Genomic DNA, 17,118 nt, shown 5'->3' on the forward strand with positions numbered 1-17,118 from the left:
GAGGGTTACTTCTGTACAGAGCATGCAGTAAAATATAACTGTGTGCAGCTACATTTTAGGTAAACAATTAAACATTGATAATCACTCACACCCATACATAAAAAATTTAAAACGACATACCTGGAGGAATGATCCCTTTTGAATTAGAGCTTTGTTGTTTAAAAAAAAAGCATATGAGACAAAGGCTTACGTTACCAGTTAATGTCAGTGTATTTTTTAAATATTTGAAGATACTCATTCTTTCAAGTAAGTTGTTACTTGAATTCCAAGAGAACATGTAAATATCACTCTCTGAGGGAATGATTTGTACTTTGTATGTGTAGACAAGAGGCCATACCACCAGAGTTCATTCGAACATTAGGGGACATCTGTGTGGAGGGTGAAATTACACTCTTGTCTATTAGAGCCCTATTTGTATTTTTCCATCTTAATCTTGCTGTTACTGAAATTTAAGGTGTATTACTTGTCATATGTATTAAAGTCCCTCTTAAGCCATACGCACCAGTCATTGGAATAACTACGGTACAGCGTGCAAAAACGTTAACAAAATCTTTCTTGTATACATCCAGTCAAAAGCACAACATTGTTAGGAAATGCTCTGTAATTATCTGTAGTAAATTCATTTTGGATTAACAGCTATGTCCTTTATCATAATCAACCCATTTTTCAATTTGGAAACAATAAGTGACTAAAGGTTTTCATCATGCAATAAGTAAAACTCTGGTTTTGAAGGCAGATACATAACTTCAGTGGCAGTATAAGGAAAAATCATCTGCATAAAAATATATTCAAAAACGGTAAAAGTTGTTGTGCTTTAATTCATCCCGGCTTTATCTGTGGACCAATGGGGTCCTTTTCAGGTTCATCATCTGTGTCCTACTGGAACCATAAACGAATAGCTTAAAAGTGCCCTCTTAATTCTATATTAATCAGTGTTGTAAATAATATGCATCCAAGGAAGTGAGTATTAAGCTGAAATGGGAATTGTGTGGGTCCCATTAATAAATTCTATGGACATTTACAGTCACTTGAAGACTAAAATAATTTATTCAGACACAGTCCTTCTTAAAACCAATCATAAGGTTTTCATGTACTTTGGTTTGGAATCTAATATTAATAGAATAATATAAGAATTAAGTAAATTTGGTCCCAGACACATATTTGAAATGTTCTTCTTAACACATTTCTCTTTCTGTGTTTGTTCTTTACTTTAACAAATTGACACAGAAAAAAATAACAACAATCCACATTGGCTTTATTAGCTGACCTTTGACAGGCTTATTGAGCGCAATCTTATATAAAACCTTGAACTATTGGAATGATCTTATTTAATATTACTTAATGCCCCCGTTATTTGAACGGCTAATGAACTGAGAAATGCTAAGAAATAAATTATTTAGTTCCAGTAGAAAATGGTTGATCTGAAATGTCTTTCACATGAGACGATATTGTACATCGAAATGAAGTTCAGGCCCTTATAGTATCAGTATGAAATTATTTCTTTTAACAGTATATTTCATTTTTTTCAACATAATACATCTTAAACCCTGTTGACCTAAAACTTGCTTTAGCACTTTTTAAAGTAGTGTTAGTGAAAGTAAACGCCAATTTAAATATATTAGCTTGTCAATTTGACTGATATGATATTTTGGCAGTTTTTGAATTATGCATGTAAAATGATAAACAAAAGGAAAACTATCAAAACAGACATTTTCAAAAATGGCAAGGCCCACAATTCACAAAATATGTCATTTTTTAAACAATTACTCAAGATCAGGCACCTTATATGTTTGTACTCTCTATTCTATAAGGTTTTCACGTGTTAGCCAGCAAATGTGGTATTCCAAGATATGATGGATCCAGTCCTGAACATAGTAATTAAGTCCAGCATTACAAGATCACATAAGAAAAGTATGCTAACAAGAAATGAGCAAAATATTTTGATGTTTGCCCTAACTGATGAACATATTTTAGTTGACATAGTAAAGCCAGTAAACAATGTTGAAAAAGGAAAAGACAGTTGGGAATATTATCCTGGACCATTTGTCAATAGAGTTTACATCAGTCAAGTCTGGGATGTTTATCTTTAGCTGTGAAGTGCGCCTTCGTAGTCGGCTCTTCTTTTGAGTCATGTTGCATTCCAGCGTGTTTCGGCCGTAATTGTGCCTTGCCAGACCTGCTTTGCGGTACTGTAGCGTTGAGCTGTCATATGTAAGCATGGTATTTCGAGGGTCATTGAGACCAAGCGCCAGCTCGGAAACACCCATGTCGTTCTTGATGTCCAGGGTACCCAAAAGGATGTTTTCATGTGGGTCCATCTACCCAAGTAAAAGAGTCAAGTTTGACTAGTGTATTAATATCATACAACATCATTTTCAGTCTGATAAATTACATTTCACTAAAATGTATAAAGTACCAAAATGATACATCAAATTAAGGACAATAAGAATATATTCTTAAACATAAATCAATTAATAATGAGATAAATTATTATGTGGTAGTGCTTGGTGACATACACACTTAGAATGATCATCTATAGAGCTTTTTAGTGCCTTTTAGCTTATTGTTTTGTTTTTGCCTGCACAGCACTTTGTGTCTAATGTTTGGTAACACAAACACATTATCAATCTTAGAATGTGATAATGTCTCAATGTTGTGTAAATATGTTGTTCTCCTGCCCCAATCACGACATGCTGCTTCATATAAAAACTGTAGTAGTTTATTCTGTAAATGTATAATCACATTTGAACCCAGTTTGACATTTTGAATAATCCGTTTTTGCGTTACCTTATTCCTTTGATCGCCAAGTCCAATTGCTGCATCATCCACAAAGATTGGTTCCCACATTGAGTCATGACCATCAAGATCCCTTTGTTTCATTCTTGCATACAGAGTATCATCTCTGCCAACTACATTCCCCACAAGCCACTGCAAGAAAACACAATCACCATGGTTACTTGAGCAAAGTAGTTCAATGAGGTTTAATTTGTGCAGGCGACTGATTGTTGACAACACTCTGTACATTTAATATATAAATGTATACATTTAAATACCAGTATGAAAACACAAGTTAAGTTATACTTCCCTCCATTGTCTTCACGTCTTGTAATGGGATATTAATGCAACAATTAATCTGCTCAATTCTAGACAGTGCCCTTCATTTAACTGATATCAGCATGTCTATGTGCCGCCGTATTATGGTGGTCATGTTGCACTGCGGCAAGTAGCATTTGGTTCATGTCAGCTGGGAAAACAAAATGGGAAAATGAATGCAACTCTTTCTATCAAGACAAAGCGCCAAGTGGCTCGGAGACCTTCTTTCCCTCTGTTTCAGCTGGAAACATGTCAGCTTGGATTTCAAACAGACAAGCTTATTAGGGAGGTTTTACTTGGCACAGTGAAGGCAGGAAACATCAGGTCAACCCTCCATTTGAAGTGGAGACATTTCTTTGCTGGTAATTATACTGAGCTCCTTAGACAGATTTTTTAATAATTAAATTAAGCATTAATGTCAAAGCAAAATCAAGAAAATATGAGATTCTGAGAATCTAGAGCAAAATAAAACGTATTTCACTTCAAACGGATAGCATGTAGGCGCTCATCTCTGCTTCTATGTGCTTGATATGGCATATATGGTGCCATTTTTCTGAGAAATATCCTGAATGTAAGAAGAAAAACTGAGTTCCGAAATCAAAAGGAAAAAAATGCAGGTCTGCAAACTACAGGCTGTTCTTACCTTGTTTGGATCCATCCTCATCTTTTCATTGTTGGCTGTAGCTATCTTCTCGGCTGCCCTTTTCTGACGCTGAGGGCCTCTTCCAAAGAAGATGTAGTTTACCAGCGCATACTCCAGCAGAGCCATGAAGACAAACACGAAGCAGCCCATGAGGTACATGTCTATGGCCTTGACATAGGGGATTTTGGGGAGGGTTTCTCTCAGATGGGTGTTAATGGTAGTCATGGTGAGCACCGTGGTAATACCTGGTAAGGAAAGACCATATTCATTACATTACAACACAAATGGTATTCATCAAGAATCCCACTATTTAAAAAAAGTTTGTGTTGCTTAATGTGGCTACGTGGAACCTTCAGTTTGTGTTAATTCTAGCAGTCCCTTTGGACAAAAGCGGTAGTGTTTTCACGACCCCAGCTATTGTACTTTAGTGAGCGTATTTTTTCAGAAATATTTATAACTGCTTTGATATACTACTGTATACTGTATATCAGCAGTAGAAATGTTGCCACTTTCATGTAATGAACTACACTTTCAGGTGAGCACTAAGTCAATAGCGACAATAACTTGAAACCTTAGATACAATACTATTCTGACTGAATGTGTGAAAGTTGTAATCCTTCTGACTGCAAGACATCCTTGTGATCAACTTGATACCATGTCTGTGCTTCATTAAACCTGTCTGGATCAATGAAACTGAGGGGCTAACCCCCATGACTTCAAACTATTCATTGGGGCGACAAGCTAAAAGACGTGCGCCTGAAGCAGTGCAGCTATTTGAAATTCAAATGTCAACCTTGGTCTCGTTCATTAGTGGAGAACTCCTACTGAGAAAAGTTGTGGACAGTTCTCAAAAGTCTCAACCCAGCAAGCGGTAAGGAAAGGTACTGTGAGGTTTACTTTGCATATCAATTTGTTAAGTTTGCGCTTATTACTGGTGACACGCTGACTTGTGTTAAGTAAAGTTTCATTTCATGATTTATCATTTTAGCAAACCACTGGTTGCTGGATGTTGTGTGCTTGCAATGTAGTGTGTTTATGGTATTATCTATAAGTAGGAATTATAAATGGTATGAGAAGCCTGGTTCTAAAGCCTCAATATGATATTCCATTTAAGATTAAATAAATGTGTTCTGGGCCTCTATAGTGCTCACAGATCCTCTCCAAGGCACCTTTATTTTCTACTCTGAAAGCACAATACAGCGTCATTTTTTAAGGCAATTTCTATGAGTCTCAGTAAAACAATTACTACATTATTATACAGCTGTCACAAAGCTGTCAGGTGATCATTGCCCAAAATAGGATTCAGGCAATTTTTCCCAAAGCTGTTGCTGCAAGAGCTTAACAATGACAAAAAAGGATTTCTGCAGCACGGTGACCATGTGATTCAGCCATTACAGGTCCATTTTAATGCCTGAAACCAGGTCAAAGTAAAGTGGTTCCAGAATCTAGTGTAGATTGGTGGACCAAACATTTCCCAACTCTGCTGACCTGCCTCCATTATAGAGCATTACCTTTTGTTTTTTTTCATTAAATCCCATGCATGCCTTCCCACCGGATCACTTAATGCAGCTCAGTCGTCAATCAGCGAAATTGCCTTGTCGACTAAAGCCAGGGATGGGTAGAAGGATGGACAGAGCTGGGAGGATGGAGTTGGGTGAAAAGAAGGCAGGGGGAGCTTACGATAAACACAGAGTAACCGAGAAGCTCTACACAACCTCAGAGGTTACATAGGGGTTTACATAATCAAGGATGACGGGGCAAAATTGTGACTTCAGGGAAAGCAAAGCCCAGAGGTTCTCAAATCAGAGTGGAAACAAATCCCTTCGTGATATCACTCTGGGGCACAGCAACAATGGTTGTACTCGGATATATTTGACCCTGTTTACGCCCACAGTGATTGTAACATAAGTGAAACATTGAGAAGTTTTGGATCAGGCCAGTGCTATTCTGCCTTAATGTATGACTGTATGAAGCATGACTAGAATCAAGGAAGTCGTCAAACAAATGCTTTTTAGTTTCTTTGTTCATATGCAATGCTTAGGTTTGTCTGATCTTGCCTGACCTAATGTGGAATACAATAATGTGGTATTTATTTGCCTTGCCAATGGAATGATATGAATTGGACAAAGTAAAATGGGTCAGAGAAAATGATAAGAAATGTAACAAATCTAATCTATTGCTTTTCTTGGATTTCGCTGTTCAATGTATTCCGGGTGCCAGAGCATTCATCCTCAAAGTGTCCACCCCTGTGTCAATGTGCCCTGCCCATCTGTCTGTATTTGTATTGCAGGCCTCACCTAGAGCCACTCTGGCAGCAGAGGCGTCATAGTTGATCCAGAAGGAGACCCAGGATAGAATGGTAATGAGTATAGAAGGCATGTATGTCTGCAGGATGAAGTACCCAATGTTTCTCTTCAGCTTAAAACTTAGGGAGAGACGAGGGTAAGAACCTGCAGAAAGGGGGTTGGGGGTAAACAGCAAGCAGAAGCAGTTTTAGGTGACATATTTCGACTATATTCTGTACAACTGCCAGGTCTCACGGACGTTATTTTCTGAAAAGGCTATTTTAGAGAGAACTCTCCCTCTCTCTCATGGTTAATATTTTGGGATGTCCTCAGACCCGAGCACTAGTTATCCTCCTGGTTAATTTGTCAGAAAGCAGAGATGGTTTCAGATTCCTAGATTTCCTAGACAAGCAACAATTATATGCTATATACTGTAGAGTAGAGTATAGGACATCCAATCTTTGTGAACTCCTAATACGTTAGTCAGGCAACCAAAGACCAATTGTGTCCGCTATAACCTTGACCTGGCTTGACCAAAACAATGTATAGATTATTGACTTTGCTGTCGATTAGTTTCCTGTGGATTGACCAATGTTTGCGTATAGTCATTCAGCCCACCGTTTTCCATTGCAGAAGCACTCAGTGAAAAGCCATATTGGCTGTTGTCTCTACTAACTTGAAGCATCAGCACTCTTCATAATTACCCGATCTCCACTGACTGTGGAAGGGGTTTGATGGTTTGTCTGTTGAGAGTATTTTTTATTTTCTCCTCTTAGAATCACCACTTTGATCTGCTATTTCAGTTAGCTGTTGCTAGTCTGAGCCACCGGGAGAGCCGTCAAATTATTACTTTATGAAGTGGGGAAACAGCTTGGCTAGAAAATGGCAGGACAGAGGTGCAACAGCGTACATTTATTATTCATAAGGACAACGATGACATTGCCTATCCTTGGAGTGGAACATGACACTTGCTCTGGATAAATGCCGAAGCACTTGTGCTGATGTTTGCATCTTCGAGTGACCCCCAGGTCTTTCCCTCCATATCGCAGTAGACAGCAGGTTTTAAAGGGATTCCCCCGGCCACCATCCATCTGTATAAGCCAATAAAATCAGGCACATTGCAGGGACACACTTGGTACGGTTGAGGAGATTTATTTGCATGCATCTTAATGAACAACAAACACACACACACACACACACACACACATACAGTACGTATACAAGCATTGTGCATTCACCGGGAGAAAATGACGTTATCAATAAGGGTTGTGCAGAATGCGTGACCCCTGCAGACATCACTGGCCGAGTCTCTACGCTCCTATTGCATTAATGTTCTGCTCACATTAAATACAAAACCCAGAAACTGAATTCAGCAGAATCGTTGTCCCGCTTGCAATTGCTTGCTTGCATGACAAATTCATCAATATGAAATGCAGATGAATATTTCATTGTATCAGAGAACATTCTTTTTGTTTAATGTTGTTAAATAAGTTATGGTGTCTTCCCATCTCCCAGGACATAACTTAATTTGGATGTGGGTTCGTACATTTACATAACATTTTGCATTCCCGGAAATAAGTTGATGGTATGTTCATAGCAATGAGTGAAAACACTCAGTGCGGTTACATGGCACAACTAGATTGGATTATCACATATATCGAACAAGACACTCGAACGGACCGTGTCACTTGTCTGAGTATACATGGCCTTTCAGAAATCGGATAAATGTCCGATGCATGGCTGTCTCCACTATGCTAGGTGGCGCTGTAGCCCTTTCAACCATGCTTTCAACAAGTGGTTTTAGAGCCACGTCCGGTTCTCTTCCGTCAATAACCCATGGTGTAGCCTATCACGCGCAGGCACACAAGCACAGAACGAGAAGTCCGATATGCGATATCCGATCCCTGTATACATGCAGAGAGAAAGCCGACAATGAACGAATTATCTAGGTGTTCTTATCCGACTTCTCTTGTCCATTATTGTGCCGATTTGTGTCCGAAGTAGATCGGATAAAGGTGTTTACATGCAGTTTAAAAGTCCTGTTGAGGTCTTATTCGTTTAGTTATCCGATTATAAGTCTGCATGTAAACGCACTGACTGATATGAGTCAATATAAATGAAATGCCATATTGCCTCTTAGAATCAGCAGAATGTTAATGAAATGGAATAACAATGAGAGACAGAAAATAATTACGTATTCTTTTTGATTGGGAAAAAAGGCAAATAAGGGTTGAACACATTGGGATAATATTTATTTCAGGGCTAATAATATTGGATTGCATAATGTTGTGTTGTCTTAAATGTTTGCATGTGTCACCATTACCTGTGGAGAAGACGACATTCTTTGAGATGAGGTTGTGGTCCACAATGGAGAACTGGGGCAGTTCAATCCTGTCCACCCCTGTCACAGCATTGTTTCCTCCCCGCCAGTAGAACTCAATGTCATCTGTAGTGTAACCATCTGATATAGGGTACAGAGAACAGGCATTACTGAGGATTGTTAATGGACTGTATGTTCATAGTCATGTCCCATCTGGATCCCATACATTCCAGTTAATCAATCACTTAGCATGATTAGGTTTGCATTTATTAGCATTTCACCTTCTGCCAACAGTCTACTGCATAGACTCTACACAGTAATCGGTGCTTAATTCATTGACTAACACAATTAGATTATCTGCAAGGGTAGGATGACTCCTACTTTGTGTGTATGCATTTACAGAAATAATACATTTGCTTGTTTGATACTACTGTGGACTGTTTTAAGTGGCACTTGATCAACGTATTCCATAGTTACTTACATGTTGTAAAATAATAAGAAAAGGCACTATAGCTGGACAATACTGTTGAGAATGAATGGAAGTCAATGAATCTAGAATCTATTTGCCATTACACTATTGAGTAGCATAATGATTTACTTGATGTGAGTGTTTCAAAGTGGTTTTGATTGCTTGATTCCTTGATTCAGTTCTCACATTTATAATCATCAGCTGCCCAGTCCAACCACGGTCTATAGTCGACCACTAAGCTGCTCCATAACAGTACTATGCATCGTACAAATGCAACTCAACATCAACTTAAGAAGGCACATGCTAATGTGTTGGTGCTTTACTCTTGACAATGACTGAATTATGAAAAAGTGTGTTAAAACTATGAATGTTGAAATCAAGTTAAGCATTTATCATTCCACATAGGAGCTGAGAGTACCCCTTACATGTGGCACTAAATATATATGAGTCAACTGTGGTATGTTTCATGCCAAGTGTAACTTAATTATTGAATACCGGGAGAAAGAATGATTAAATGTACAAGGCTTAGAATCCATTTTAACCTTTTAAACCCAGTGAAATCTGACAAAAAGGGGAAAGACGCAAGTCCATTAATAATAATCTTGAACCAAATTTTGCTCTCATTTTGGCCAAATCAGTGGAGACATGGATGGCAAAGTGGCCAGTGGGCAGAGGCAATAAATCATTGAGCAACATGGTACTCGCTGAAGACAAGTACTGTTGCAAGAAGATAAGTAGAACATTTTCATTAGACCGTGAAACTTGGCTCTTGCATAATCCACTGCCTACTGTCTGCTCTGGTGCTGTTGTCATGTCTGCTGACTTCCGGAAATAAGATTATTGGTTTCGGAGAGAGGAGAGGAAGGAGTTGAGGTTATGAGGAGCGACAGGAGACAGCTGGGGTTAGTGCACTTTTTAGAAGGGTGGATCACAACTAAAGCCAAGGTAGAACCATGTGACACTCAATTAAAAGTATTTTAGTCTATTCAAAATATGTTCTTCAGTCGCCCTTTATCAAGCCCACATCATACCAGGCCATCTTTGTAAATACGAATTCATTCTTAATTAACTGCCTGTTTAAATAAAGGTAAAGATAGAAATCATAATAATAAACCATGGCAGAGTCTGTTAAAAGAAAAAACTGCAAGTCAACATTTAGAAGATAACCTTGTTTTTAAACCTGTTTTTGCGTTAACCAATGTTGCATACTTTAAGGCTACAAAACGGTTGATAAGTGTAACAAAGCTCTTACAATTCCCACAGTACAACACAGTGCATTTGCTATGCTTGTTCATGTCGAGTTGGCAGCGATGGATTATCTCAGAGCTCTGACAGCTCATCACGATGAGTGTATCGAAACATGCACTTGATGATCCTATTATTATGAGGATGTCTTAGTTTATCAAACAAGGTTGATGATTCTGTTTTACAAAATTGACACTCAACTGTCAAGTGATCCAAAAAACTGCTAAAATTATGTTCCCCCCAAAAAATTAAAGAGTAAACACATGCACCACGTGCTTCACATGAAAATAAACATATAATGAATATATCAGTTTGAATCCAGGGAGTTTATTTCCCTATCTTATTACATAGCATTATTTCTTTTCCAACTAGTACGATTTCAGTTTTGTCCTTGCTTAACTTCAGAATTGATTTCTTATCCATTTGTTTATTGCCAAGAGACAGGTGGTGATGGAGTTTATTGCTGCAGAATCATGTTTTATCAGCAGCATCAATGTACAGTTGTACGTCATCTGCAAAACTCTGGCGAGATACTTTGGGCTCTCTTCTGGTTTTGGGTAACAGCTGGTGATGGACACAAAAGTAATAAGTTATGTTTTCAGCAAAACAACACAAAACACAATAATCATTTGTGATGGTTGCAACTGTTGTTTTAACAACACGTTGGCTGCAAAGGGGATTAGCATGCATGTTAGAGAAGTCTGCCAGAGAAAATCACTTGGTTGCTTGCATGGAAGTTGACTCTCTTTTTGCATCAGTGTTTTGTGATTACAACTTTGACCAATGTTGATGATGAGGAGATTGAGCAGCTTGAAAGTGAATTAAAAGCTTTGAATTGCATGAGTATGTACAATGTATGTGTGTGGGATGAAGGTGATTACAACGGGGCCAGGCCGGATGCGGAAAGAACGAATGTATGACAGAACAATTTAGAGGGAACTCCCACACTGTTTCATTTAATTAGTGGATACAATATAAACCGATGTACCCTACATCCTTTCTCCTCTCCTCTTCCTCTTCCCCTTCTTGTCTTGTCTGCTTTCGTCCTCCACTCTTTTCCTCTAACTTGTTCTGTTTTCATCTCCCTTTCTCCCACCACTGTTTCCATCCCATTGCACTTCTCCCGGTTATTTCTCTGTCATGACTACCATCGTGTGTCCATCTATCTTTCACTCAACCTTCCCTCTTCTTGTCCCTCCCCCATACCTCTTCCTGTCCCTCCCCCATACCCTGCTCCGCTTAATTAATACTTGTGTGACCTATTTAGTTGCTCTGAATTATTAAAGCTGACTCTTCAGTGGTGGTTTTCAACACCCTCACACTCTGACATCTCTTGTTCTTCTTGGCAAAAGTGGAGTTGGTTAGTTCACTGCATTCAAATAGACTGCTTTTTTGAATTATTATTTATTACCAACACATTCAAAGTAGTTTTTGGTAGTCATTATCATCATCATTATACATAAGAGGTAATCAATAAAAACTCAATATGCATTCTAAATGCAATAAGTAGCCAAAGTATGGTTGGCAACATGAGACAATGCAGGATAATGCTTCACAGTAAATTTTGAAGTGTTAAAATAACACTAAAAGAGTTAAATTTAACACTATTTCCGAGTGTATTTGGTCCCACTCAGAATTGGAGTTAAATTAACTCTTTTCAAAGTGTTAACATTTTAGAGTTAAATTAACTCAAAATAGAGTTAAAAATACACTGTATAGTGTTATTTAAAGCCTTATAGAGTACTTTCTACACCCCGTTTTTAACTACCGAAATTGACACCAACACTAGGAGGCATTCTACTCCAGCTGTTGTTATATTAACTCAGATAGAGTTAATGGAGTTTAACACTGCATATTTAACACTGGGGAATTTACTGTGTTATGTACTAAGTGCAGACTGTTAGAAAATTATATTAGTTGGGATGGGATGAAATTAAGGCAGCCCAGGTCAGGGGCAGAGAGACATAACTTAATTTTAGATACATTTCTCAAGTGATAAAACCGTGACTGAATAATTCCTCTACTTGAGATTTAAAATTTAAATGAGAGTTAATGTGGTCTGTCCCAGGAGAGGAAGGTTCATTCCATTGGTGACCCCCAGATGTCACCATCAGGTCCAGATTTCCTCTTGTACACAGGATATTTTGAAATGTATAGATTTTTTAAAATTTAATTTACAAATAAAAGACGTCAAACATCTCTATCTTGCCCATTCTGTTTTCCTTTTGCACCAAGTCATTCCAAAAGTTCAAATCTTCCCATGATACGGCTCAAGATCTACAGCAGGCAGATTGCTTTTCACATCCTTGATCCCAACAGGATTAAGCCTTTGGATTCTGACCCTGTGGTGTTCATTTGGCACTTCAGGATGAGCACTTCAATCTAAACTTAACATAGAACACACAGTCGCCAATATTTGGTTGGTTCCATCCATTCAACACTTTTGTTCCCTCAGGTATAGTACTTATTACAGCCTTGCCAGGGGTGACTAATATGAGTTTGAAAAGATGGATCATTTCTGTCATGAGCAACTGCCAACAACAATAACTACACTCTCACCGGTACTTCTAGTAAAGACAAAGACAATGCCTTTGTGCAAAACGTACACATTTCAGGGTCAACAAAAGTATATCCAACCGGCTTGACTCTTTTAACTCTATATTCTTTCTACGTCATTGAGTATGATTCCCATCCTGCATGAAATAAACTGTAAGTAGTGAAGAGAGTGAGAGTCAAAAAGGAAAAAAAAGACATGATCTGCACAATCTATGCCACGAACCAGAGAATGTACATTTATTAGATATGAAAAGAGGAAATTAGCTCCTTGATTCCTCAGTGACGTGAGATGCAAACGCCCTTGAGTAGAAAAAGTTTAGAGGTGTGACACTATGTATTTTAGAGTAGCACAAAGGCTTCTTTCATGAATTCCAAAGTCCGGGAGCATTGGCAGGCCAAAAAATAAATGAAAATGTTCACGATAGCATCGGAGGAGATAGCAATACAATACTAAAGCCATTTAACTGGGACTCTGGCATATCTCCCTGACCAAATCTGACTCCAGGCCTTTTTATCAAGCTTATGAAATAATGTCTCAGTTGATTTATTTTAATGGACAAAGAAGGATTTTTGAGGGAGATTGGGACATTGGCTTTGATATAACTATGGACAAAACATAACCATGGATAACAAAGTACTTCTGAATGGTGCTATCAAACATCAAATATCTGTAATAATAAAACTCATAGCTCACCTTTATTAATATGCAGTAAACCTATTGTACTCTTTACACAACTCACCTCAGCTCAGAGAACAGCACCTTGAATAGTGGAATTGAGAGCTTTGAGTGATACACCACTAAACATGCTTTTCATAGGTCCAGGAGGAGTCTCTGGGAGAGTGACTAAATGACAAAATGTATGCTCTATGATGTTCACAGACACATGCAAACATGTGCATACAGACCCATACGTATGCTCACATGGACACAAAAAAAAATTTGCACATGCGCACTGCCAGACACACACACAAATGGGCTCGTCAATGACCCCCCCCCCCCCCCCCCCCCCAAAGCCTGCCTGCCTCTCACTCTCTCCTGTGAGCCGAGGAGGCTACTCCACTCTTAAATATGTCTCAGATGAATTTTTGATTCCACACAGTTCAAAGCCACTTTAATGTTATTCCTGGTGTCCAATTAAAAAAGTCTTGCAACTTTTGCAGTACACAGCAAGCCGCAGCTGACTGAATGCCTGCGTGGACAGGGACAGAACATCTAAAGACAAGATAAATAAATAAGCCATGCAAGCCCAAGTGTAGAAACCACCCACACCCCAGAGGATGTGTGCGCAGTGTCTAAAAAGGGGCTCTGACGGGCACAGAGAGTGAGTGAGAGAAATAGACAGTGGAAGTGGCTCGGTCCATATGATGTGGATCGCTGGTGCAGAAAATATAACTATTACTTGGTAGAGACGCTGTAATGAAATGATAGTGCACAGCAACTGTGTGAAATAACAGCCCTAATGTGACTTTCACTTCCCCTCTCTCAGCCCACACAGAAATAAACAGGGATGTCTCCATCTAGCAGCTTTTGCATACAACTGTGAGGATGTTGCAGACTGAAAATTTGTCTTCAATTTTGTTAGATTTCTCTCTGAATGCCTCTTCAAAGAAGAATGACTTCAAATTCCTGATTTTACTGTCTTTTGAGGAGCCATCTACAGTCATCCATGCTAAAGAAAAAGCAGGTCATCAGGGCAAAAGTGCTTCTGTGTTAGTATTCAGTGTAAGACTGTTGAGTGACCTTGCTCTCATAATCATTTATTGAAAAGGTGCACAGCTGCTGCTGGTTGTGAAATCAATGTTACATATTTTACTAGAATCAGCTTCCTGTGCAGGTTCGGCTACCATATTCATACTATATGTGTTTACTGTACATGGTAACCTGCATTACTGTAACAGTGACCCAGAACATCAGGGGTTTAGCCCTTTTGAATAATGAAAGGAACGGTATTTCCTTGCTCTGAGGTAAAATGGTGTTTGCCCGACTATGCATGCATTATAGAGATGCTGAGCGAGTATAGCAACAAAGCAAATGCAGGGTGACGGGGCTTCACTTTCATGGTTATAAATCCCAACCCTTTTCCAATACAGCTGACTGTGAGGTTAAAGTAGTACAACCATAGTACACCCATATGAGCTGTCAAATTACTAATGCACAGGTGGTGGTAACAGAACACAGTGTCAGACACTAGAACAGTGTTGTATGTATGCATTTATTTGATCATCTTTCGTATTCTTCATTCATGTATTCTTGTGATCCAAAATATGCCTGAGCAATTGTTGAACCCACCAAACCATTAGTAACAGGCAAGGCGAGAAAAATTCCTGGGCTATTCAGAATGAATCATTTACATCTCTCTATCCCCATCGCTGTAGGCATTAGGTTTTCTATTTTTTATTTCCTCCCCTCGGTGTCAACATCTTATTGTGTCAAATATATTACAAATAACGAGCATATAGGACATGATCCTTATGCTTCTCGTCCTGTTTTGTGATTCAAAACAGAAAATCTTTAATGAGAATAAAATGGTAGTTACAAAGTGGGGGAATTGGTTGGCAAAAAGACAAAGGCATGTGCATAAAATGAACGCTGCAGTTTACAAAGGATACATCGAATACACAACATAAATGATGCCGTTTTCTGTTTTCAGTAGCAGTGCTGCTGTATTGTCCTGTGTGGCCTCAGCCTCACTACATTATCACAACAAAAAAACCTTACTTTCAGGTCGAAAAAGGTTGTTATCTGTAAAACAAGGGTTTTCTTTTCATTTAATATTGCTTAGTTTTTCAATAAAAACTATTTTTTTCCGCCAAAGCATCAAAGATGGCGCTGTCCATGTTCTGTCCATTCTACATGGACTTCGCCAACTCTGGCAGGAATTTCTGGCAGTATTTTTTTAAGATGGCAGGAGGCATTATGAAAAACTATATAAGAACACCATTCTTTGCACTGATGATGTTGTTTGCTGTTACATGTCATTTATGATCATCAGAGGAAAAATTACACTTGTTCAGAAATATGTAAAAGTTCCTTGTAGCTGCTTTAAATAAAATGTAAACCCTGGTTTTATGGAAAACAAACTTGGCCACCCAGCAAGTACTGTTAGTACTTAGTGAGGAGCAGGAGCCTTTAGTGGAAGTCCAGGGCAGATTTGCGGAGGTTTAGCTCAGAGACTCAGCTATTTGCAACTCAAGCTATAGGCTAGTGTGGCCTGGGCCTTACATGTTTGTAGTTTTTCTTAAATGTCTTGAAGTGACAGAACTGTGTAGGTAGGGGAACAGGAGCTGACGCAGCAACAGCCGTACTGAAACAGCTTGTTATTGCATGATTAAAACCTGGTCATTAAAACCAGGGTCAGCAATTTAGCTTTGCCCTAAAATAATAACACAAGGTCAGCATTAAGGGATGAAACCCTCATCCATAAAAGAAAGTTATTGGACATTATGTTAAAGCTGTCTCAGATTAATAAGTCACAGGCATATCTCAGTGGCCTAATACCAGGGATATTAGGAGACATTGCTCACTGGATACAGGCCAACAGATGGAAAAGGAGCCAAGTATAACTTTATGACAGAATAATGAGAAAAAACAGACCCTCTGGTCTTAAGAGTAGGGATAGAGCACCGTGGTATAAGAATCAACCGGCCAACCCAATAAATAAAGAAACACAAACAACAAACCATAAACAATCCAAACCAGCGAGATCCCCTTCATGCTGTCGTGGCATGAGCCCCTCAACTCCAAGGGCTCAGATACAATAATAAAGGGAACATGTGCACAAACACACACACACACACACACACACACACACACACACACACACACACACACACACACACACACACACACACACACACACACACACACACACACACACACACACACACACACACACACACACACACACAAAGCTGCAGTTAGGGCTCCCGGGCCAATTTGTTTTAAAGTTGGTTGGTTGGAAGGAGCCTGTCACCAAATTATAAGTGAAGGATGTGTGCTTGGGGTGCCGTGTTGTGAACCATCCTCATTTGTAAACAGCAAATGTCCCTCTCTGCCAGACACCCCCCCCCCCCCCCCTCACTTGTCTACCACCGTTTCCCTGAACTACTTCAAACAAGTACTTTAAATGGACAATGAAGTGCCTGAGCTAACATTTGCAGTTACAAGTTCAGGCAAACCAGGTTCCCAATTACGTTTGATTTAACCATGTTTGCTCCTTGCTCCGCTAGGCAGATGACACACAAGCAGTCTTGTGTACAGTGTTGTCAGGATGAAGGTCATCCTCTCAACAAGAGCACGAGCACAGTCCTGCTACAGTTCTTTCCTAATTTCTCCCTGATCTGGGACCTTATGTGTAGCAGTGGGGTTTTGTAAATGTGGTTCTTAGTTTTTCTCCTCTAGAATAGTAGACCCATATGAGTATCATATTTAGGATTACAGGTGGGCTTTACTGTTTTCATGTTGCAATCTCAACTGCAACACATTTCCACAGTAAGGTATTGTACT

The 17,118-nt window shown here is 39.0% G+C and overlaps 1 protein-coding gene across 3 annotated transcripts in view; it reads right to left on the reverse strand.

The window, feature by feature from the left end:
• Window positions 1–1,970: 1,970 nt before the first annotated feature.
• The window catches only part of gabrb2b (gamma-aminobutyric acid type A receptor subunit beta2b), a gene marked incomplete at both ends in the record, with an annotated part of 56,157 nt that continues 41,009 nt past the window's right edge, over window positions 1,971–17,118 (reverse strand). Inside the window, 5 exons of one of the 3 annotated variants that reach the window (XM_080040606.1) lie at window positions 1,971–2,318; window positions 2,788–2,928; window positions 3,737–3,981; window positions 6,034–6,186; window positions 8,345–8,482. In XM_080040606.1, the coding sequence (XP_079896732.1) occupies window positions 1,971–2,318; window positions 2,788–2,928; window positions 3,737–3,981; window positions 6,034–6,186; window positions 8,345–8,482 (1,025 nt within the window). Of the gene's footprint in view, window positions 2,319–2,787; window positions 2,929–3,625; window positions 3,982–6,033; window positions 6,187–8,344; window positions 8,483–17,118 lie in introns of all 3 variants that reach the window. The other 2 variants (XM_080040608.1, XM_080040607.1) reach the window with 2 other exon arrangements.

Source organism: Ammodytes marinus, assembly GCF_949987685.1.
Source record: "Ammodytes marinus genome assembly, chromosome: 14".
NCBI lineage: Eukaryota > Metazoa > Chordata > Actinopteri > Uranoscopiformes > Ammodytidae > Ammodytes > Ammodytes marinus.